Source organism: Oncorhynchus mykiss, chromosome 3, assembly GCF_013265735.2.
Source record: "Oncorhynchus mykiss isolate Arlee chromosome 3, USDA_OmykA_1.1, whole genome shotgun sequence".
Lineage (NCBI taxonomy): Eukaryota > Metazoa > Chordata > Actinopteri > Salmoniformes > Salmonidae > Oncorhynchus > Oncorhynchus mykiss.
Genome location: NC_048567.1, coordinates 35,119,407 through 35,144,751, shown reverse-complemented (window position 1 = coordinate 35,144,751; position 25,345 = coordinate 35,119,407). Strand labels below are relative to the sequence as shown.

General features: G+C 41.7%; 1 protein-coding gene across 1 annotated transcript in view; it reads right to left on the bottom strand.

The window, feature by feature from the left end:
* Positions 1–25,046, bottom strand: part of ctps1b (CTP synthase 1b) — a 33,297-nt gene extending 8,251 nt beyond the window's left edge. Inside the window, exons 1-10 of the mRNA XM_021596594.2 lie at positions 24,563–25,046; positions 14,052–14,232; positions 13,775–13,945; positions 13,482–13,582; positions 13,095–13,211; positions 12,726–12,809; positions 12,564–12,644; positions 12,259–12,410; positions 3,413–3,545; positions 3,032–3,120 (exon numbers count right to left, since the gene is read on the bottom strand). Coding sequence (XP_021452269.1) covers positions 3,032–3,120; positions 3,413–3,545; positions 12,259–12,410; positions 12,564–12,644; positions 12,726–12,809; positions 13,095–13,211; positions 13,482–13,582; positions 13,775–13,945; positions 14,052–14,217 — 1,094 coding nt within the window. The 5' untranslated portion in view covers positions 14,218–14,232; positions 24,563–25,046. The remainder of the gene's footprint in view (positions 1–3,031; positions 3,121–3,412; positions 3,546–12,258; positions 12,411–12,563; positions 12,645–12,725; positions 12,810–13,094; positions 13,212–13,481; positions 13,583–13,774; positions 13,946–14,051; positions 14,233–24,562) is intronic.
* Positions 25,047–25,345: the final 299 nt, after the last annotated feature.

The following is a 25,345-nucleotide window of genomic DNA, read 5'->3' as shown; positions in this document are numbered from 1 at the left end:
CATTATATCTACGAAAAATGTCAAAAAGCATAACATACGTGTTACTGCTAAAACCATTTTCTAAATCAATCCATACACCCTTATTCAGCTGGCGACCTCTCGGAAGAGTTATCAGATCATGAAGTTAGCACCCTAACCCCTCGCAGAATTCCACACTCCAGTATCCCAAATTTGTATCGAAACAAAAACACAAAATGAAATGAGCAATACATATATCACAATCCATTTGAAGTCACTGTCATCCCTTATAACATATATTTTCCTCTGGGAACTGGTAATTTACCCTGTGGAACACGTGATTCAAAAACAATATGTTAAATCAAAAATAAACTAATTCGAATAACTAACTAACAACTTAGAATTACAACTCTTTATAACTCCCTACGGAAATAATAATAATCTCCTAAAGTAATGGTAGTTTTGATAGAGACTGGTGTTTCTCATTCATTTTATAATTAAATCCCCATTTCGATCAGACTTCATAAGACATTTTAGGATACAGGGCATTCGACCCCATTTAAAATGTTTCCTCTCCCTTTTCTTTCCCTGTCCTTCAGAAACAATTGAAATACCTTTCAAAACATGTCCATCCTTCTGCATACCCAATTTAACCGAATTGAAAAGACCCCATTCGATAAATCCCACAGTATCAACACACCACTGACACACATTCGTAACCAGTAAATGGTGTGTGCTGGTGAACCGTAGGTCCAGAACACACATGAACAAGCCTCACTTATTATCTGGAACTCGGTTATGGCTTAATCCAGATACGTTAATACCTAAAACGGCCAAATATCACTAACTGCACTCCCCTCACAATCTCCGGGGACCTTCCAACGAAAAATAACAAAACCCCCTCTTCTGGAAAAGAGTGTACATTTCGTTAGCATTCACTGTGCTACATTTTAATCAGCATAGTATTAATTATAAACCAAACCTGTTATTTGTAAATCCACTGTCCTTTCTCCAATCATTAAATGTTTGTTTTAATCCACCCCATCCTTTATTTCGCATGTACTACCCTTCGACAAGGCAACATTATCTCGCCACCGAGTCTAACGATTCACTGGTCTCTTTTCCCCATGATTCTCCATAACCACCTCACCACATAAAAAAATGAAAAGTTAATTTTAGGTTTGATAACCCCTATACCAATACCTCGTGACTCCTCCACCCTTTCAACCATCCTAGAAATATTTTCCAGAATAAAGGCGACATAAAATGTAAATATATTTTAAAAATAAAACCACAAAATATCTCATGATATAAAAAAAAAAAACCCAAGGCTTTCTGAGTTTGCAAGGAGTGTTTGGCAATATATTTTAAATGTGTTACCTTTAGAATTAATTCCCCTGGCATTTCGCCTAGATTCTTCAACCCCAAATACATTTTCCTGTGGCAAATTTAGCCCATTTCCCGTCGTAAGGAAACCGCTATATTTGAACCCTGGCCTCTACTAAAAAGTTAGGTAAAATGTGATCTCATACGTCTTCCATCATATAGAAACTGTAATCTCTATGAACCACTAATCGATCGAACAGAGACTATACACCGCTAGGTGAAAGTGCCATTCCTGCTACTTTCCAGAGTATTTGTTGTTGCCGTTTTCAAAACGACGCAAACGCTTGCCTGGCAGCATTTTCTACGAATACAGCAGGCTCCATACCCACTTTACACTCCCTTTTCCAATGACCAATAGCCCCACACCTTAAACAGGACTCGGTCTCCCTACGCTGTGATGCATTTCCGCTACATTTCATTGTCTTATCTTGGCCATTGAAACTATAGTTAGTGCTTTTCTCTATGGCCCTATTAACCCCTCGCATGTCGGCGAGGTTAGCAGAGCTATATTCCACTCTCAAAACATCGTCTTGAATTAAATCTACTACCTCTGCAATTACCGTTTTGATCACAGGGTTCAAACCTGCCATCAAAGCAGAACTGCAAATTCTATCAATACACTCCCGTTACGTCTTTCTGTGGCAGAGTCCTGGTACTCATTCCGGGTTTATCGTGATGCACTTTTTGTTGATAGAATGCTGACATCAAAACGCTGTTATATTGAGCTTTTGATTCTGGTTTTATGTCTTTGTGCCAAGTCATAATTGCCTCCCTGAAGTCTTTATTTGTTTTGAATTCTCCGTCAGCAGGAAAATGTTGTCCAATTTTCTCAAATTTTCTCAATTTGTCCCATATTCCAGCCGAATTGGTAGAATGCTTGTGCGCTTCTTTCAGAGCCTCCATGGCTTGATTAAAATCCCTAGCTCTGTTCTACAGGGAGAATCAGAGCCGTTTGTCGACATATCAATAGTTATTATTCCATAAACTCTCCCGACGGTGTCCAAGGTATTTTAGATTCCTTCACTCCCGTCTATAATACACACCTTCTATTAACTAGTTGACAAGTTAGCGCTACACACTTCCCCGGATAATAATTAATTGGTCATGGCACTTAATACCTTGTATTAGAACCGATACCATAGCGTCTGAAAATGTATTACTGGAGAATACGGATTACTTAATGTCCTATTCCAGTACATCCTCAAATATCACTATTATTGATAACCCGCATCATCTCTCATGTCTCCCTCTCCCCATAGGGCATAAACCAACCTCTCTCCATATTGATACTGCTACTACACGTAAATGAGCCTTCAACAGTTTCTCCCCTTATACATACTCTCACATGCAATTGTTTCCCCTGCACTCAGCCCCTCCCAAGCTTCATCATGGCACCCCTCATGTCTCTTGTGTAACTAATGTTCCTATACTCTGAGTATAACAAATGTTCAAAGTTTACTCCAGAATCCAACAATACACACATGCACAATCCATGTCTCAACTGTCTCAAGGCTTAAAAATAACCCTTCCTTAACCTGTCTCCTCCCAATCTACACTGTTTGAAGTGGATTTAACAAGTGACATCAATAATGCATCATAGGCTGACCAAGTGAAAGCTATGTTATGGAAAGAGCAGGTGTTTTTAATGTTTTGTATACTCATTGTAGGTATTTTGCTGTAGACTCACTCAGCACTGCAGAGTTTCTGCCAGGCCTCGTGGTACTTCACAGGCTCCTCCTGCAGTGTATTTGGCTCTAGGTCTGCAGAGTCGATGAACTGCCAGAGGAAGACTGAGGGTCAGTGGGAGGTGGGTGGAATAAGAACATGACATACAGTAATCGTCATTTTTATTATAACATAACAAATAAGGCCATATTTAACACAGTCCATTAGAACAGAGCTTCTCATAATCCTCGTCTAAGGATACGCAAGGTTTGGTTAGCACAAAAGATAACATCAATGCCACCGATGTAAGCAGAGTCGTCTCTTCCTACACACAGATGCTGTGCGTAGGGAACTGCAGTCGCTCCAAAGAGGGAGCATGGGTGAATGTGACTGTGTTCCATACCTTGATCTCTAGTTTGTGGTTGATGGCGAGGGCTGAGTGCTCCAGGGCCTTGATGACAGAGGCATATGAGTCAGAGAACTTTGTGTACTTCCCTACCAGGGCGATGGACACATGTTCCAGGAGTCGGTCAGACCTGAGAGGAGACAGTTTAGTTCCAACATGTTCCGAGGACCCTGGGGTATTAAGTCAATATGTATTTTAGACTAAAACATGGTAAATACTCAATCAAACCAGGGTGAGACTCCCAATACAGTATGGGGAAATTCCAACCCAAGTTAATCGTGCATAAATGGAACATAATTCCCTTTTTATGCACTTCTCTCTATACGCGCACTCTGACCTTGAACTAAAGCATGAGAATAGCATGCTATTCAACCGCTTTTCACTTTGGGTGGAGATCAAAGGAATTAAGGTGCGTCGGAGGTGTGTCTAACAGTATTCTGACCTTGACTTAATTCCCTCATAATTCCACCACCTTTAGGCACGATGAAATTATGAATAAGGTCGAGCAACTTGTCAGTTCTAAGGTGAACATCTACTTTATTTTATCAGATAGAAATATCAACATTCTCCATGCACTGTAATTTACAAATTGATAAGAGCTATTGATAAGAGCTAGGTAAACATGTAAGTTGTTTGGATGAGGGGATCGTAAATATAAATTACAATATTGTTTTAGACCTATTTTAACTTATGATCGCTGGAGACTGTATTGACAAATCTGAACCCAGTCATATTGAAACACACACACAGACACAGATAACATACGCAATATACACACATGCACGCATGGATTTTGTGTTGTAGATTTGTGGTAGTAGAATAGTGGCCTGAGGGCACAGACTTAATGTGTTGTGAAACGTATTGTAATGTTTTAAAAATTGTATAACCGCCTTAATTTTGCTGGACCCTAGGAAGAGTAGCTGCTGCTAAATATCTGTATGCAACCAATAAAATTGTATTTTATTTGCTGCCTTGGCAGCAGCTAATGGAGATCCATAATTAATGCAAAAATGGCAGCAAACTGAAGCAAATCAATATAATCACCTTTTCCAAAGTGACCTACAGTGGGGGAAAAAAGTATTTAGTCAGCCACTAACACTTCAACTATGACAGACAAAATGAGGGAAAGAAATCCAGAAAATCACATTGTAGGATTTTTAATGAATTTATTTGCAAATTATGCTGGAAAATAAGTATTTGGTCAATAACAAAAGTTTATCTCAATACTTTGTTATATACCCTTTGTTGGCAATGACAGAGGTCAAACGTTTTCTGTAAGTCTTCACAAGGTTTTCACACACTGTTGCTGGTATTTTGGCCCATTCCTCCATGCAGATCTCCTCTAGAGCAGTGATGTTTTGGGGCTGTTGCTGGGCAACACAGACTTTCAACTCCCTCCAAATATTTTCTATGGGGTTGAGATCTGGAGACTGGCTAGGCCACTCCAGGACCTTGAAATGCTTCTTACGAAGCCACTCCTTCGTTGCCTGGGCGGTGTGTTTGGGATCATTGTCATGCTGAAAGACCCAGCCACTTTTCATCTTCAATGCCCTTGCTGATGGAAAGAGGTTTTCACTCAAAATCTCACGATACATGGCCCCATTCATTCTTTCCTTTACACGGCTCAGTCACCCTGGTCCCTTTGCAGAAAAACAGCCCCAAAGCATGATGTTTCCACCCCCATGCTTCACAGTAGGTATGGTGTTCTTTGGATGCAACTCAGCATTCTTTGTCCTCCAACACGACGAGTTGAGTTTTTACCAAAAAGTTATATTTTGGTTTCATCTGACCATATGACATTCTCCCAATCTTCTTCTGGATCATCCAAATGCTCTCTAGCAAACTTCAGACTGGCCTAGACATGTACTGGCATAAGCAGGGGGACACGCCTGGCACTGCAGGATTTGAGTCCCTGGCGGCGTAGTGTGTTACTGATGGTAGGCTTTGTTACTTTGGTCCCAGCTCTCTGCAGGTCATTCACTAGGTCCCCCCCGTGTGGTTCTGGGATTTTTGCTCACCGCTCTTGTGATCATTTTGACCCCACTGGGTGAGATCTTGCGTGGAGCCCCAGATCGAGGGAGATTATTAGTGGTCTTGTATGTGTTCCATTTCCTAATAATTGCTCCCACAGTTGATTTCTTCAAACCAAGCTGCTTGCCTATTGCAGATTCAGTCTTCCCAGCCTGGTGTAGGTCTACAATTTTGTTTCTGGTGTCCAGCTCTTTGGTCTTGGCCATAGTGGAGTGTGACTGTTTGAGGTTGTGAACAGGTGTCTTTTATACTGATAACAAGTTCAAACAGGTGCCATTAATACAGGTAACGAGTGGGAGACAAAGGAGCCTTTAAAGAAGGGGTCTGTGAGAGCCAGAAATCTTGCTTGTTTGTAGGTGACCAAATACTTATTTTCCACCATAATTTGCAAATAAATTCATTAAAAATCCTACAATGTGATTTTCTGGATTTTTTTTCTCATTTTGTCTGTCATAGTTGAAGTGTACCTACAGTGCCTTGCGAAAGTATTCGGCCCCCTTGAACTTTGCGACCTTTTGCCACATTTCAGGCTTCAAACATAAAGATATAAAACTGTATATTTTTGTGAAGAATCAACAAGTGGGACACAATCATGAAGTGGAACGACATTTATTGGATATTTCAAACTTTTTTAACAAATCAAAAACTGAAAAATTGGGCGTGCAAAATTATTCAGCCCCTTTACTTTCAGTGCAGCAAACTCTCTCCAGAAGTTCAGTGAGGATCTCTGAATGATCCAATGTTGACCTAAATAACTAATGATGATAAATACAATCCACCTGTGTGTAATCAAGTGTCCGTATAAATGCACCTGCACTGTGATAGTCTCAGAGGCCCGCCAAAAGTGCAGAGAGCATCATGAAGAACAAGGAACACACCAGGCAGGTCCGAGATACTGTTGTGAAGAAGTTTAAAGCCGGATTTGGATACAAAAATGTCCCAAGCTTTAAACATCCCAAGGAGCACTGTGCAAGCGATAATATTGAAATGGAAGGAGTATCAGACCACTGCAAATCTACCAAGACCTGGCCGTCCCTCTAAACTTTTAGCTCATACAAGGAGAAGACTGATCAGAGATGCAGCCAAGAGGCCCATGATCACTCTGGATGAACTGCAGAGATCTACAGCTGAAGTGGGAGACTCTGTCCATAGGACAACAATCAGTCGTAAATTGCACAAATCTGGCCTTTATGGAAGAGTGGCAAGAAAAAAGCAATTTCTTAAAGATATCCATAAAAAGTGTCGTTTAAAGTTTGCCACAAGCCACCTGGGAGACACACCAAACATGTGGAAGAAGGTGCTCTGGTCAGATGAAACCAAAATTGAACTTTTTGGCAACAATGCAAAACGTTATGTTTGGCGTAAAAGCAACACAGCTGAACACACCATCCCCACTGTCAAACATGGTGGTGGCAGCATCATGGTTTGGGCCTGCTTTTCTTCAGCAGGGACAGGGAAGATGGTTAAAATTGATGGGAAGATGGATGGAGCCAAACACAGGACCATTCTGGAAGAAAACCTGATGGAGTCTGCAAAAGACCTGAGACTGGGACGGAGATTTGTCTTCCAACAAGACAATGATCCAAAACATAAAGCAAAATCTACAATGGAATGGTTCAAAAATAAACATATCCAGGTGTTAGAATGGCCAAGTCAAAGTCCAGACCTGAATCCAATCGAGAATCTGTGGAAAGAACTGAAAACTGCTGTTCACAAAAAAAGTTTGAAATATCCAATAAATGTCGTTCCACTTCATGATTGTGCCCCACTTGTTGTTGATTCTTCACAAAAAAATACAGTTTTATATCTTTATGTTTGAAGCCTGAAATGTGGCAAAAGGTCACAAAGTTCAAGGGGGCCGAATACTTTTGCAAGGCACTGTATGATGAAAATTACAGGCCTCTCTCATCTTTTTAAGTGGGAGAACTTGCACAATTGGTGGCTGACTAAATACTTTTTTGCCCCGCTGTATATGAAATGCTGGCCTTATAACTTCAGATGAAATTTGGAGACCCAAGCTATAGGCTTCTGCACCAATGACAGTATAGCGCCAAACCTAGAGTTGATTTATGATTTCTAGAATGTTTTAATTATTTGCCCGGACTTTTTACTGTATTTCTTTAAAAACAATTTGTATAGTGTTAAATATTTTATTTCACCTTTATTTAACCAGGTAGGCTAGTTGAGAACAAGTTCTCATTTGCAACTGCGACCTGGCCAAGATAAAGCATAGCAATTCGACACATAACACAGAGTTACACATGGAATAAACAAAACATAGTCAATAAGACAGTAGAACAAAATAAAACAAAAAGTCTATATACAGTGAGTGCAAATGAAGTAAGATTAGGAAGTTAAGGCAATAAATAGGCCTTGGTGGTGAAGTAATTACAATATAGCAATTGAAACACTGGAATGGTAGATGTGCAGAAGATGAATGTGCAAGTAGAAATATTGGGGTGCAAAGCAGCAAGATAAATAAATAAATACGGTATGGGGATGGGGTAGGTAGATAGATGGGCTGTTTACAGATGGGCTATGTACAGGTGCAGTGATCTGTGAGCTGCTCTGACAGCTGGTGCTTAAAGCTAGTGAGGGAGATGTGAGTCTCCAGCTTCAGAGATTTTTGCAGTTCGTTCCAGTCATTGGCAGCAGAGAACTGGACGGAAAGACGACCAGAGGAATTGGCTTTGGGGGTGACCAGTGAGATATACCTGCTTGAGCGCGTGCTACGAGTGGGTGCTGCTATGGTGACCAGTGAGCTGAGATAAGGCGGTGCTTTACCTAGCAGAGACTTGAAGATAACCTGTAGCCAGTGGGTTTGGCGACGAGTATGAAGCGAGGGCCAACCAACGAGAGAGTACAGGTCGCAATTTTTATTTATTTATTTATTTTACCTTTATTTAACCAGGTAGGCAAGTTGAGAACAAGTTCTCATTTACAATTGCGACCTGGCCAGATGGTGACCTGGCCAGCAGTGGTGGGTAGTGTATGGGGCTTTGGTGACAAAACGGTTGGCACTGTGATAGACTGCATCCAGTTTGTTGAGTAGAGTGTTGGAGGCTATTTTATAGATGACATCACCGAAGTCGAGGATCGGTAGGATGGTCAGTTTTACGAGGGTATGTTTGGCAGCATGAGTGAAGGATGTTTTGTTGCGATATAGGAAGCCAATTCTAGATTTAATTTTGTATTGGAAATGCTTAACGTGAGTCTGGAAGGAGAGTTTACAGTCTAACCAGACACCTAGGTATTTGTAGTTGTCCACGTATTCTAAGTCGGAGCCGGGCAGTGATCGGTTGAATAGCATGCATTTAGTTTTACTTGCGTTTAAGAGCAGTTGTAGGCCACGGAAGGAGAGGTGTATGGCATTGAAGCTTGTCTGGAGGTTAGTTAACACAGTGTCCAAAGAGGGGCCGGAAGTATACAGAATGGTGTCGTCTGCGTAGAGGTGGATCAGAGACTCACCAGCAGCAAGAGCGACCTCATTGATGTATACAGAGAAGAGAGTCGGTCCAAGAATTGAACCCTGTGGCACCCCCATAGAGACTGCCAGAGGTCCGGACAACAGACCCTCAGATTTGACACACTGAACTCTATCAGAGAAGTAGTTGGTGAACCAGGCGAGGCAATCATTTGAGAAACCAAGGCTGTTGAGTCTGCCGATGAGGATGTGGTGATTGACAGAGTCGAAAGCCTTGGCCAGATCAATGAATACGGCTGCACAGTAATGTTTCTTATCGATGGCGGTTATGATGTCGTTTAGGACCTTGAGCGTGGCTGAGATGCACCCATGACCAGCTCTGAAACCAGATTGCATAGCGGAGAAGGTACGGTGGGATTCGAAATGGTCGGTAATCTGTTTGTTAACTTGGCTTTTGAAGACCTTAGAAAGACAAGGTAGGATAGATATTGGTCTGTAGCAGTTTGGGTCTACAGTGTCACTCCCTTTGAAGAGGGGGAAGACCGCGGCAGCGTTCCAATCTTTGGGAATCTCAGACGATACGAAAGAGAGGTTGAACAGGCTAGTATTAGGGGTTGCAACAATTTCGGCATATCATTTTAGAAAGAGAGGGTCCAGATTGTGATTTGGGTAAAGGGGAAATGGTGGGGGCTTTGGCGGGTTGCTGTGGAGGGTGCCGGGCAGTTGACCGGGGTAGGGGTAGCCAGGTGGAAAGAATGGCCAGCGGTAGAGAAATGCTTATTGAAATTCTCAATTATAGTGGATTTAGCGGTGTTGTGTTTCCTCGCCTCAGAGCAGTGGGCAGCTGGGAGGAGGTGTTCTTATTCTCCATGGACTTTACTGTGTCCCAGAACGTTTTTGAGTTAGTACTACAGGATGCAAATTTCTGTTTGAAAAAGCTAGCCTTAGCTTTCCTAACTGACTGTGTATATTTGTTCCTAACTTCCCTGAAAAGTTGCATATCACGGGGGCTATTCGATGCTAATGCAGAATGCCACAGGATGTTTTTGTGCTGGTCAAGGGCAGACAGGTCTGGCGTGAACCATGGACTATATCTATTCCTAGTTCTAAATATTTTTAATGGGGCATGCTTATTTAAGATGGTGAGGAAGGCACTTTTAAAGAATAGCCAGTCATCATCTACTGAAGGGATGAGGTCAATGCCATTCCAGGATACCCCGGCCAGGTCAATTAGAAAGGCCTGCTCGCAGAAGTGTTTTAGGGAGCGTTTGACAGTGATGAGGGATGGGCGTTTGGTCGCAGACCCATTACAGATGCAGGCAATGAGGCAGTGGTCGCTGAGATCTTGATTGAAAACAGCAGAGGTGTATTTGGAGGGCGAGTTAGTGAGGATGACATCTATGACGGTGCCCAGATTTGGAGTTGTACCTGGAAGGTTCATTGATCATTTGTGTGTGATTGAGGACATCAAGCTTGGATTGTAGGATGGCCGGGGTGTTAAGCATGTCCCAGTTTAGGTCACCTAATAGCACGAGCTCAGAAGATAGATGGGGGGCAATCAATTCACATATGGTATCGAGGGCACAGCTTGGGGCAGAGGGAGGTCTATAGCAAGCGGCAACAGTGATAGACTTGTTTCTGTAAAGGTAAATTTTTTGAAGTAGAAGCTCGAATTAACCACTATAGGTAGCCACCGTCAGTTATAACGACAAATGTATAAATGTCACTGACTTGTGTTAGTTTCCTTACATTTTGCATCATTCTATTACATCATTAGTTTACCTTTCTTTCCACTGTCACACTCATGTCGTTGTTTATAAGAATCGCTAGCAATAGTGGATCATATTAGGCTAACGTACACTACATGGCAGGAAGTATGTAGACACCCTTTCAAATTAGTGGATTAGGCTATTTCAGCCACACCCGTTGCTGACAGGTGTATAAAAATTCAGTTAGTAAAATTTCTGCCCTGCTAGAGCTGCTCCGGCCAACTGTATGTGCTGTGATTGTGAAGTGGAAACGTTTAGGAGCAACAATGGCTCAGCCGCGAAGTGGTAGGCCACACAAGCTCACAGAACAGGACCGCCAAGTGCTGAAGTGCCTAGCGTGTAAAAACCTTCTGCAACACTCACTACCAAGTTCCAAACTGCCCCTGTGCACAAAGCGAGGTCCATACAGAAATGGCCGACAGGACCGTTGTCATCACAGTTCCATGATTAGTAAGGATTATTAGGGTAGATTTATAGGACTAATGTGCATTTTTTATATTTCCTGGATTGAACAATTTAATATGGCAACTTTCAGGATGAATCAATGTATGCAGTTTTGTCCTTGAGCTGTTCTTGTCTATTGATGTTCTGTATTATGTCATTCTGTATTATGTTTCATGTTTTGTGTGGACCCCAGGAAGAGTAGCTGCTGCTTTTGCAACAGCTAATGTGGATCCTAATAAAATGACAAAATACCAACAAAAAAAACACTATTTTTGATTCATCAATATATTTTGTGCGTAAAGACTCTCCAAAGTTTTTATTTTTACAAATTATTATTCATAAATACTTTCATAACACTAAATAATATACAAGATCAGAGTATTTTTTACATCTACCAATTGGTGCTGAAAATGAGAAGTCTATTTAGGCCCATATGGCTTTCTGGCTTTTTGATCCCTAATATTCTTAACTGTAAAAAAATGTTTTATGTACACCACATTTAAAGGGGTGGCTTTAGATAACTGCACTGAAAACCCTCTTGAATGAAAACCCAGCGAGAAAATCTGATGGCCAGCAAGTGAGAGGGATTTCAGCAGTTGAATTACATTTATTCTGCGCACGCAAGGGTACCACACCTGCAAAGCCCACTACGCACCTGCATAAGGTCAGTCTGAATACCAACTACTGAGAAGTGAGTCTGAATCTTGCCCTATGTCAGCATGTAGTAAAAATCTAAGTTCCACAGTAACCTTATCATATGTTGTACTATAGTGATGTTACATTTAATACCGGAGCTCCGAGGCATGCGTCGAAATCACAGAGCAGTCTACTTGAAAGCAGTGTGCTGATGCCTGTATCACTTTATCAGAGGCACGAGATCAATGATGTCCTAAGCTTTGTTTAGTTGCACAACCAACTGACTGGTTTGTTATTGCTTTTGGTTGAAGACAAAAAGGCTACACTACGTGCGATATTTGCCACCACTGTACGCTGTATTGAGTAAAGCCTTGAATAATGAACCTACAGTATTTCAACACAATGGGCTGGAAAGCCTCAATACTTCAGGAAGCTTTGTTTCCCATCACTATTGTACTACAGCAGAGTAGTGCTACATTCAGAAGCCTATTTCTGCCAAAAACAGTCCAACTGGACTGGGGGCCAGGGGTCCCATTCACCTGTCGGACATCTCCTTCCACTTGGTGAGCATCTTCCTGGCCCTCATCTCAATAGGCAGGTCAAGCCGCTGGCAGATATAGCCCACCACCCCCTGCTCCTCCAGTAGTAGGGGTACTCTGTAGATGGACGACACATCTGCCACGCAGATCACCTGGGGACAGGGAGAGAGAAAAGCATAAGAATCGGATTATGTTTTTTCAAAAGTATATGAAATGTTGCTGGTTGACGTTACTTTTTTCCGGGTTGTGTTCATTTAGGCACGCAATGGAAAACGGAAATTCGTCACGGACAGAGAAGGCCTTACCTGCGTGGGCTCTACGTGACAAAACATGGAGATCTTTTCTTTGACAGCGTTCTCCAGAGGTGTCGCACAGCGGCACATGATCTGAAAATACATTAGGAGAAACACATAGTTAGCCAATTCCAAGAGTCCCAAGGCAAAAGGATGAGGGAGTATCTAACTCACCAGATCTGGGGAGAGTCCTAGTCCACGGAGCTCTCGGACACTGTTCTGAGTGGGTTTCGTCTTCTGTTCTCCTGTGGCACTGGGCTAAAGGCAGACAAAATGAAATTTCAGTTCTCAGTTAAGCATCATTGTAAAACCTTTTACTTGAAACACAACTGATGTACTTTTGAGACGAAGTTAAAGTGTTCATGATGTTTTACAATGCTTATGCAAAAGACTGTGTTTTGATTCAATTGTGTGTGTGTATGTACTAATTCAGTAAAGGGCTGACAATGTTTTGGACATTTTTGGTACAGATGTGCTTTGTCACAACGCTGAAATCGGCTTTCAAACAAGCCTTACTCTGCGTGTGTGTGTTAAAGCTCTTACCTGTGGGACTAAGCTGACATGAATGTTGCAGAAGTTATCCCTCTTCACCTTGAACTGGAACTGTCTGAAGGCCTCGATAAATGGCATGCTCTCAATGTCTCCCACAGTGCCTCCCAACTGTCAAAACAGGACACAGCCTGAGACCTCAACATTCACTAGGCAAAAACGCAAGAAACCATCTGAAAAGGTTAGGTACTATCTGAACTGCTCGATTTCCATTGCACAACATTTTGAAATGTGTTGCTACAGTGTGCCCTAATGAATATGACCCAGCTTAACAATCCCTGGCTGAAACCAGACACCAACAACAACTTCATGGGGACAATCACAATGGCCTATAATGAATGACCCATAATAAGACAAACTTGACTACGCTGTGGCTCGTACCTCTATAACACAGACTTGTGGCTCCACCCCATCGTCATCCACTGAGATCTTGGCCTGCTTCACCACCCACTCCTGAATTGCATCTGTGATGTGTGGCACCACTGAGATAAGAGAGAAAACATCAGCAAAATAGAATCAGCATCCACAGAAACTCGAGATCAGCATAGAAAAAAGGACTACGGAGAGACCCTTACAAATCAACACAACAACTAGGAGTGATGTCATAGGTTTCCAGGTGTTGCCCTAATCCCAATGCCCCTTGCCTTGCGGAGAACCCTTGATCTCTCGCTCACCCTGTACAGTTTTGCCCAAGTAGTCTCCCCTCCTCTCCTTGTTGATGACAGACTGGTAGATTTTGCCCGTGGTCAGGTTGTTGTCCCTGGTTAACCTGATGTCCAGGAAGCGCTCGTAGTTTCCTAAATCCAGGTCCACCTCACCTCCATCGTCCAACACAAACACTTCACCTAGATGGGTGATGCAGCTCAAGTCAATTAGATAGGCATGCATTGGCCTAGCCCTCACAGATTAAATGCTTTAGTCTGAGAGAACTCACCACCCAAATGCACTCACCATGTTCATAAGGTGAGAAGGTGCCAGCATCAATGTTGATGTAGGGGTCGATTTTGATGGCAGTCACATGCAGACCACAGGACTTCAGGATTAAGCCCACACTACTGGCAATGATGCCCTTGCCAATTCCGGATATGACACCTCCAGTGACCAAAATGTACTTCATAGTGGCATGTGAAACCTAGAAACAAAAATAGAAGATGACAATCAATGTTAGGTTAGTGCTGAGCGATTAACCAAAATGTCTGTTATTGTACCGTTTTTAAAACAACTGAGACATCGGTTCAATTGTTTTTTTCTGTGACCTCAAGGTCGGGACAGGGATCAGAAAACCAGTCAGTATCTGGTGTGACCACCATTTGCCTCACACAGCATCTCCTTCGCATAGAGTTGATAAGGATGTTGATTGTGGCCTGTGGATTGTTGTCCCACTCCTCTGTGCAAAGTTGCTAGATACTGGTGGGAATTGTAACACTTCGATCCAGAGCATCCCACACATGCTCAAATGGGTGACATGTCAGGTGAGTATGCAGGCCATGGAAGAACTGGGACATTTTCAGCTTCCATGAATTGTCTATAGATCCTTGCGACATGGGGCTATGCATTATCATGCTGAAACATATGATGGCGGAGGATGATTGGCATGACAATGTGCCTCAGTATCTCGTCTGCGCATTCAATTTGCCATCGATAAAATGCTATTATGTTTGTTGTCCGTAGCTTATGCCTGCCCATACCATTGCCCCAAAGTAGCGGTTGGGTTCTCGGTTCACAACATTAAAACCACTCGCCATCTGCCCAGTACAGTTGAAACCAGTATTAATCTGTGAAGAGCACACTTCTCCAGAGTGCCATTGGCTATCGAAGGTGAGCATTTGCCCACTGAAGTCGGTTACGACCCTGATGAGGACGACAAGCACGCAGATGATCTTCACTGAGACGGTTTGTGTAGAAATTCTTCAGTTGTGCAAACCCCGAGTTTCATCAACGGTCCGGATGGCTGGTCTCAGACGATCCCGCTGTTGAAGAAGCCAGATGTGGAGATCCTGGGCTGGCATGGTTACACGTGGTCTGCGGTTCTTGCAGACATTCCTGCAGTCAGCATGACAATTGCACACTCCTTCAAAACTTGAGACATCTGTGGCATTGTGTTGTGTGGCAAAACTGCACATTTTAGCGCAGCCTTTTATTGTCCCCAGCACAAGGTGCACCCGGGTAATAATCATGCTGTTTAATCAGCTTCTTGATATGCCACACCTGTCAGGTGGATAGACTATCTTGGCAAAAAAGAAATGCACACTAACAGGGATATAAACAACTTTGTGCACCAAATTGTGCGTATAGGACATTTCTGGGATCTTTTATTTCAGCTCATGAAACCAACACTTACAGTGCCTTGCGAAAGTATTCGGCCCCCTTGAACTTTGCGACCTTTTGCCACATTTCAGGCTTCAAACATAAAGATATAAAACTGTATTTTTTTGTGAAGAATCAACAACAAGTGGGACACAATCATGAAGTGGAACGACATTTATTGGATATTTCAAACTTTTTTAACAAATCAAAAACTGAAAAATTGGGCGTGCAAAATTATTCAGCCCCTTTACTTTCAGTGCAGCAAACTCTCTCCAGAAGTTCAGTGAGGATCTCTGAATGATCCAATGTTGACCTAAATGACTAATGATGATACAATCCACCTGTGTGTAATCAAGTCTCCGTATAAATGCACCTGCACTGTGATAGTCTCAGAGGTCCGTCAAAAGCGCAGAGAGCATCATGAAGAACAAGGAACACACCAGGCAGGTCCGAGATACTGTTGTGAAGAAGTTTAAAGCCGGATTTGGATACAAAAATATTTCCCAAGCTTTAAACATCCCAAGGAGCACTGTGCAAGCGATAATATTGAAATGGAAGGAGTATCAGACCACTGCAAATCTACCAAGACCTGGCGTCCCTCTAAACTTTCAGCTCATACAAGGAGAAGACTGATCAGAGATGCAGCCAAGAGGCCCATGATCACTCTGGATGAACTGCAGAGATCTACAGCTGAGGTGGGAGACTCTGTCCATAGGACAACAATCAGTCGTATATTGCACAAATCTGGCCTTTATGGCAGAGTGGCAAGAAGAAAGCCATTTCTTAAAGATATCCATAAAAAGTGTTGTTTAAAGTTTGCCACAAGCCACCTGGGAGACACACCAAACATGTGGAAGAAGGTGCTCTGGTCAGATTAAACCAAAATTGAACTTTTTGGCAACAATGCAAAACGTTATGTTTGGCGTAAAAGCAACACAGCTGAACACACCATCCCCACTGCCAAACATGGTGGTGGCAGCATCATGGTTTGGGCCTGCTTTTCTTCAGCAGGGACAGGGAAGATGGTTAAAATTGATGGGAAGATGTATGGAGCCAAATACAGGACCATTCTGGAAGAAAACCTGATGGAGTCTGCAAAAGACCTGAGACTGGGGCGGAGATTTGTCTTCCAACAAGACAATGATCCAAAACATAAAGCAAAATCTACAATGGAATGGTTCAAAAATAAACATATCCAGGTGTTAGAATGGCCAAGTCAAAGTCCAGCGCTGAATCCAATCGAGAATCTATGGAAAGAACTGAAAACTGCTGTTCACAAATGCTCTCCATCCAACCTCACTGAGCTCGAGCTGTTTTGCAAGGAGGAATGGGAAAGAATGTCAGTCTCTCGATGTGCAAAACTGATAGAGACATACCCCAAGCGACTTACAGCTGTAATCGCAGCAAAAGGTGGCGCTACAAAGTATTAACTTAAGGGGGCTGAATAATTTTGCACGCCCAATTTTTCAGTTTTTGATTTGTTAAAAAAGTTTGAAATATCCAATAAATGTCGTTCCACTTCATGATTGTGTCCCACTTGTTGTTGATTCTTCACAAAAAAAATACAGTTTTATATCTTTATGTTTGAAGCCTGAAATGTGGCAAAAGGTCGCAAAGTTCAAGGGGGCCGAATACTTTCGCAAGGCACTGTATATTAGTTTAGCACAGAAAATGTGCTCATTAACTACGATGACCAAAATCCATTGCGTATGTACTTTTCCGGTCTGTGTGGTGGACAGATCGAGAGGGATAGAGAGCAGTTGCTTCGAGAGGTACCTAAGTGATTGATAATTTGGTACTCAGCATTCATAAAATTATGCCTCATTTACATTGAAGAACTACTAAAATAGTGTTTTTGTCAGACAGCATAGGCAGCAGCAGCTCTATAGAAATGAGATTATGACTTGGAATGAAATAATAAAGTCATCAAATAAACCGAAATGTAATAGACACAATTTAAATATTTTATTAAAGTAATGTGAATAGATTATGGTTAATAAGTGAGAAGTTAACCATCATGAGCCATTTATTATTTGTTTTATTCTGTGTTAAAGCATTCAACCCACAAAATGGATAGTGTATTTAATGTTTAAAACAATCTTACGAAACCAAAAACCGGGATTCTTTTTTAATAATAGAACAGAAAACGAACAGACCTCAAAAATAATTTATCGCTCAGCACTACTACAGATAAAGATTTGACTATCCTACCTCCTACTATACTAGTCTAAGCAGTTTTAGCCAACATCTGTTTGGTGAGTAGGTCGGTCTAGGCTTAATGATTCTGATGAAAATACGCTTTATCAAAATAATGCTTTTGCATATTTTCAGTGTGGAACCCGTCTATGTTTAGGGGGGTTATAGCCTAGGCTAATCAATTCTAAATGGCACTAGCAGTTTGCAAAGTCCTAAATTGAAAATAGACGGCATGCAATTATTACCAAATCCAAACTCATTGTTGTGACACATACACTATATATACACAAAGGGACATCCCTTCAAATTAGTGTTCGGCTATTTCTGCCACACCCGTTGCTGACAGGTGTATAAAATCGAGCACATAGCTATGCTATCTCTATAGACAAACATTGTCAGTAGAATGGCCTTACTGAAAAGCTCAGTGACTTTCAACATTGCACCTTTCCAACAAGCCAGTTCATACATTTCGGCCCTACTAGAGCTTCCACGGTCAACTATAAGTGGTGTAATTGTGAAGTGTAAACATCTAAGAACAACAACGACTCGGCCGCAAAGTGGTAGGCCACACAACCTCACAGAACGGGACCGCCAAGGGCTGAAGCGCATAAAAAACGTCTGTTCTCGGTTGCAACACTCACTACCGAGTTCCAAACTGCCTCTGGAAGAGACGTCAGCACAATAACTGTTCATTTGTAGCTTCATGAAATGCGTTTCCATGGCCGAGTAGCAGCACACAAGCCTAAGATAACAATGTGCAATGCCAAGCAAAATATCAGTCTCAACGTCAACAGTGAAGAGGCGACTCCGGGATGCTGGCCTTCTAGGCAGAGTTCCTCTGTCCAGTGTCTGTGTTCTTTTGCCCATCTTAATCTTTTCTTCTTATTGGCCAGTCTGAGATATGGCTTTTTTTCCTTTGCAACTCTGCCTAGAAGGCTAGCATCCCGGAGTCGCCTCTTCACTGTTGACGTTGAGACTGGTGTTTTTAATGAAGCTGCCAGTTGAGGACTTGTGAAGAGTCCGTTTCTCAAACTCTAATGTACTTGTCCTCTTGCTCAGTTGTGCACCGGGGCCTCCCACTCCTCTTTCTATTCTGGTTAGAGACAGTTTGTGCTGTTCTGTGAAGGGAGTAGTACACAGCGTTGTACGAGATCTTCAGTTTCTTGGAAATGTCTTGCATGGAATAGCCTTCATTTCTCAGAACAAGAATAGACTGACGAGTTTCAGAAGAAAGGTCTTTGTTTCTGGCCACTTTGAGTCTGTATTCGAAACCACAAATGATGATGCTCCAGATACTCAACGAGTCTAAAGGCCAGTTGTATTGCTTCTTTAATCAGAACAACAGTTTTCAGCGGTGCTAACATAGTTGCAAAATGTTTTTTTAATGATCAATTAGCCTTTTAAAATTATAAACTTGGATGAGCTAACACAACGTGCCATTGGAACACAGGAGAGATGGTTGCTGATAATGGGCCACTGTACGCCTATGTTGATATTCAATTAATAATCAGCAGTTTCCAGCTACAATAGTCATTTACAATATTAACAATGTCTACACTTTATTTCTGATAAATTTGATGTTATTTTAAATAGACGAAAAAATGTGTTTTTCTTTCAAAAACAAGGACATTTATAAGTGACCCCAAACTTTTGAATGGTAGTGTATAGTGCACTTGATTTGCTCATCGGTCCCACTGGGAAGGTTAGAGTTTGAACCTTCAGACACATTAAATGAGTCAAAATGGGAACACCACCTATCTGGTGCAGAAGGCAGCTGAATCGTGCACCTACCGCCCACAGCGATGAATGAAAAAATACAAATTGGAACACAAGACTTCAGCATTGTTTTTTTTGCAGAAATGTTTGGCGATCGACTATGAATGTCTTGGAGATCAACCGGTTGGTGGCCAACGGTGTAGAGGGAACGGTCAAAATGCAATTGAGTGAGTGAGACACGGAGGGGAAAGGGAATTTAGGGAGAACTGTGTGATGCTTGCCTTTGTTTCTTTTTGGTTGTGGTGCGCAAACCATGTACAACTGGAACACTAGAGTCAAAGCAAAGTAACGTTGTCTTCCAGACAAAATGACAAATTTTTTGGGGAACAAGCCACAAAGCACATTCCACCAAATAGTTTTATAGGATTTTTTAAAATCTCTGGCTAAAGATGCACTATGCAGAAATCGCTCCGCCATTTCCTGGTTTCTAAAATTATAATAGTTTGCCTATTTTCAGTTTGTGGCAAAACAAGCAATGTGTAGTGTGAAAGATATTTTCCATAACCAAAAATATTGTATTTTCAGCTGTTTGAAACTGGAGTACAAAACTAAGTAAAAGACAAAAAGCTAAACTTAAGAACGGGAAGCATAAAAATAGCGCACATAGAACAGATTTACTGCTTCTTACATGCTGACCACAAATAAATGAACACATACATGTTATGCACCCACTCTGCTTGCGAGCATCTGCGTAGACAGGCGCTAAAATAGAATTTGGTTCTAAACTCACCAAAAAAAGAAACGTCCTCTCACTGTCAACTGTGTTTATCTTCAGCAAACTTAACATGTGTAAATATTTCTATGAACATAAGATTCAACAACTGAGACATAAACTGAACAAGTTCCACAGACATTTGACCAACAGAAATTGAATTATGTCCCTGAACAAAGGGGGGGTCAATATCAAAAGTAACAGTCAGTATCTGGTGCGGCGACCAGCTGCATTAAGTACTGCAGTGCATCTCCTCCTCATGGACTGCACCAGATTTGCCAGTTCTTGCTGTGAGATGTTACCCTACTCTTCCACCAAGGCACTTGCAAGTTCCAAGACATTTCTGGGGGGAATGGCCCTAGCCCTCACCCTCCAATCCAACAGGTCCCAGACATGCTCAATGGGATTGAGATCCGGGCTCTTTGCTGGCCATGGCAGAACACTGATATTCCTGTCTGGCAGGAAATTATGCACAGAACAAGCAGCATGCCTGGTGGCATTGTCATGCTGGAGGGTCATGTCAGGATGAGCCTGCAGGAAGGGTACCACATGAGGGAGGAGGATGGCTTCCCTGTAACACACAGCGTTGAGAATGCCTGCAATGACAACAAGCTCAGTCCGATGATGCTGTGGCACACGGCCCCAGACCATGACGGACCCTCCACCTCAATCCCGCTTCAGAGTACAGGCTTCGGTGTAACGCTCATTCCTTCGACGATAAACGTGAATCCGACCACCACCCCTGGTGAGACGAAATCGCGACTCGTCAGTGAAGAGCACTTTTTGCCAGTCCTGTCTGGTCCAGCGATGGTGGGTTTGTGCCCATAGCCGACATCGTTGCTGGTGATGTCTGGTGAGGACCTGCCTTACAACAGGCCTACAAGCCCTCAGTCCAGCCCCTCTCAGCCTATTGCGGACAGTTTGAGCACTGATGGAGGGATTGTGCGTTCCTGGTGTAACTCGGGCAGTTGTTGTTGCCATCCTGTACCTGTCCCGCAGGTTTGATGTTCGGATGTACCGATCCTGTGCAGGTATTGTTGCACGTGGTCTGCCACTGCGAGGACGATCAGCTGTTCGTCCTGTCTCCCTGTAGCGCTGTCTTAGGCGTCTCACAGTACGGACATTACAATTTATTGCCCTGGCCACATCTGCAATCCTTATGCCTCCTTGCAGCATGCCTAAGGCACATCCATGCATATGAGCAGGGACCCTGGATATCTTTCTTTTTGTGTTTTTCAGAGTCAGTAGAGAGGCCTCTTTAGTGTCTTAAGTTTTCATAACTGTGACCTTAATTGCCTACCGTCTGTAAGCTGTTAGTGTCTTCACAACTGTTCCACAGGTGCATGTTCATTAATTGTTTATGGTTCATTGAACAAGCATGGGAAACAGTGTTTAAACACTTTACAATGAAGATATGTTAAATAATTTGGATTTTTACAAATTATCTTTGAAAGACTGGGTCCTGAAAAAGTGACGTTTCTTTTTTTGCTGAGTTTATTTGTCACGCTCAAGTCCTACTTCTCCCATCTCCTCATTGGTTTTTAGGTGCATATACCCACGTGGCTGATTGAAAGATGAACAGAGTTCCACACTCCAGTCGGGTCTGGTAATGCACCTTAAAGTTGGTCGCCAACTGCCATATAAAGTCAAAATAAGAAGAAGCCTGAAGGAGGAGAGATGACTAGAAACAAATTCAGTTTACTGTTTTATCTGTGGATTAATTGTCATAGTAGAGTACCTTATGCATGAGGCAAAATAACAACCCAATGTTTATATCCCGGGACCAATTAGCTAGCAACAGCAAGTTAGCCCTCTAAATTGCCATTAATGTTTAATGCTTTTCGACCTGTCCCCAAATTAATAAAATTGGTTCAGAGTTTGTTTTGATATTTCAACATGCATGTGGGGGAACTAAATCAACGTGCATGTGTTGTCTGGTCAGCATGTAAAGTTGAACTTCATTCTATTTTTGAAGCATGATGCACTGCCAGTTCCGCCTCTCCCATCTCCTCATTGGTTTTTCGAGGGCATATACCCACATGGGTGATTGAAAGATGAACAGAGTTCCACACACCAGTCCAGTTGGTGGCAGTAATGCACCTTAGTTAGTTGCTGAAGGGGGAGTGATTACTAGAAACTAAGTAGGTTTCCCCTTTTATCTGTGGATTAGTTAGAGAACACATGATTTCATGTGTCAAATTATACAAAGATTCGGAAAAATGGAACATGTGCATTTCAATGTTTAAATCACAAGACAAATGAGCTAGCTAGCTCGCTAAATGTCCATGAATATTTTGGCTTGTCCCCAAATTAATATAGTTGGTTCAGAGTTCATTTCAACTTGTGTGTCCTCATCGCATCTGGTGTGGATGGCCAAAATCACCATGCTCGCGATGGTGGACGCACGTGTAGACTTACTTTCAATTAGAATGACAGGACCTATAACTCACATTTCTATGTGAATTTGGTCAGGTTGCACAAAAAGTTACATATTGCTTTAAAGATTGAGTTTTGATATCTGTTCGAGTACTCATGCCCATCCCTAACATGTTCCCCACCTTCTCGCCATTAAATATAGTTAAGGAGGAAATCAACGCCTTTGCAGTCTGAAATTAGATTGTTTTGGTTATGAACTGATGCAAGTGTATTGCAGGCTGCATACATAGTGAAATGAAAGCCATCTGCCGGCCTTTGGACTAAAGCAATTTAAGACCGGAGAAACATTAATCAAATGAGTTATGAATAGAGATCAACCGATTAATTAGGGCCGATTTCAAGTTTTCATAACAATGAATTGGCCTGTAATTGGCCTTTTTGGATGCCGATTACATTGCAATCCACAAGGAAACTTCAAGCCTATCAACTCCCAAGATTAGGCTGGCAATACTAAAGTGCCTATAAGAACATTCAATAGTCAAAGGTTTATGAACTACAAATGGTATAGAGAGAAATAGTTGACACGTCATAATTCCTATAATAACTACAACCTAAAACTTCTTAACTGGGAATATTGAACCACCAGCTTTCACATGTTCTCATGTTCTGAGCAAGGAACTTAAATGTTAGCTTTTTCACATGGCATATTTTGCACTTTTACTTTATTCTCCAACACTGTGTTTTTGCATTATTTAAACCAAATTGAACATGTTTCATTATTTATTTTAGACTAAATAGATTTTATTTATGTATTATATTAAGTTAAAATAAGTGTTCATTGTTCATTCAATATAGTTGTAATTGTCATTATTACAAATATATATATACTTATATTTTATATATATATATAATCAATCGGTCGACCGATTATGATTTTTCAACACCAATGTTTTTGGAGGACCAAAAAATCCATACCGATTAATCGGCCAATTGATATATATATATATGGATTTTTTTGGTCCTCCAAAAACATTGGTGTTGAAAAATCATAATCGGTCGACCTCTAGTAATGAATGATATAAATGGCGAAGTACTTGTTGTCATAATACACTACAAGTTTGATTGATCGAGGCAATTCGTTTCCCCCGACATCTTAGTCTTCATTTAAATAATGTAAAGTTAGCCTAATGCCACATTCAAACTAAACTGGGAACTCGGAAATATCCGACCTGTGTCCGTTCAAGACAACTGGAAACTCGGAGGGGGAAAAAATCTGTTCGACTGTGAAAAATCGTGTAACACTCATCCAACTCGAAATTCTAAGTCGGAAACTCGGGAATCTTTCTCGAGCTCATACCTTCCGACCTGAACAGCACTGTAATGATTTGACCTCATTACCACTCGAATCTTCCCGAATTCCCAGTTGTCTTGAAAGCACCATAACATTCAATCATGTCATGGTAGCTGTAATACACTCACCGTAGTGTTTGGATCTCTTCTATTACATGAACACCGTTCATGTTTGTATGTTAACTTCTAACTACTATAGTGTTCTATGTGGCTGTAGTTTATTTTGTCTGGAGCTCGAGACGGGTTGTTCACCCAGTTTCAACTTGTCACAATTGCGGAAATCCAATGGCGGGAAATAAAAATGGCACTTCAGTTGAATATGAATTGCGAATTCCTCATGGCAATCACATCGTTTCTGTTTCGATCGTTTTGTTTATACACTATGTTTATACACTAAAATATAAGTCACATGATATGACAAGTATAGCCAGCCAGGTTCGCTGCTTCTTACATGATCTCGCTAGCTAGCGATGTAAAAGGACTATCACCACTGGGAGAGTACATTACCATTGCAACAGTAGACCTCACTTGATCAAGCTACAATACTAATCCGTAGCTGTCTTGCTAACTATCTGGTGTAGTTAGCACAGCAAACTCGTAGCTAGCTTCTACTCGATTTGAACTCGCCGAATTATACAAATACAGATTAAATCGTTCACACAAGCCCCAGGAGGATCACACATGTAATGATATAAAGTCAATTCTTCATGTATTCTGTGTCATGCACGATATTGTTACTACTTGCCTGCGCACGTTCTTCTGTGCTGGTACACGTGTGGCGTAAACTGACACAAAAGAAGACTTCGCAGACGCAAAAACAAGGCAGAATTGAATGCAATGATTTACATATTACAAAGTGAAAAGGGTTGACGTTGCATGCAGATCAGCCAAATGGTGTACAATTTACTGCGCACTGCACAGTAAACACTCATGAGCAGGACTTGAGCAACGTCACTACCTCTTCATCGTCACTGTTGTGTTTGCGGTAGAAATTGGTACTTGCTTGGAGAAGGCACGACAAAGAGGGAAAAAAGGCTGCGTTCAAGGGTCCACACGCGTTTATCGAAGGAAGAATGATTACTGGGTAACTCTGTTGACATTAACCAAATTGGAACTGTGAGTAATACCATGAGTACAGTAACATACTGCCACGAGTAAATGTACCGTTCGAACTACAACCGATGAACACTTGCCAACAGCAACAACAAAAAAGGAAGTAAATAGATTTGTTATTCTGTTAACCACCACCGCTACCTCAGCCGAGCGTAGTTTTCCGTCGGAGTAATCCTCTCAAGGATCACTGTTTGTTTTATTGGTCACATTACTACTTGTGTTATCTAATTTGTGTTCTTTCTTTTTTTAATGCAGGAGTTCGTTTTCAGTTCACTCAATATCGTTAGCCTGAATGCTAGGGGTTTGAGAAATTCTACAAAAAGGAAAGCTTTATTTTTATTTTTATTTGTAAACGCAGTATCGCAGATTGTGTCCTTCAGGAAGGAAAGTGATTTTAAACTTTGGAAAGCACAAT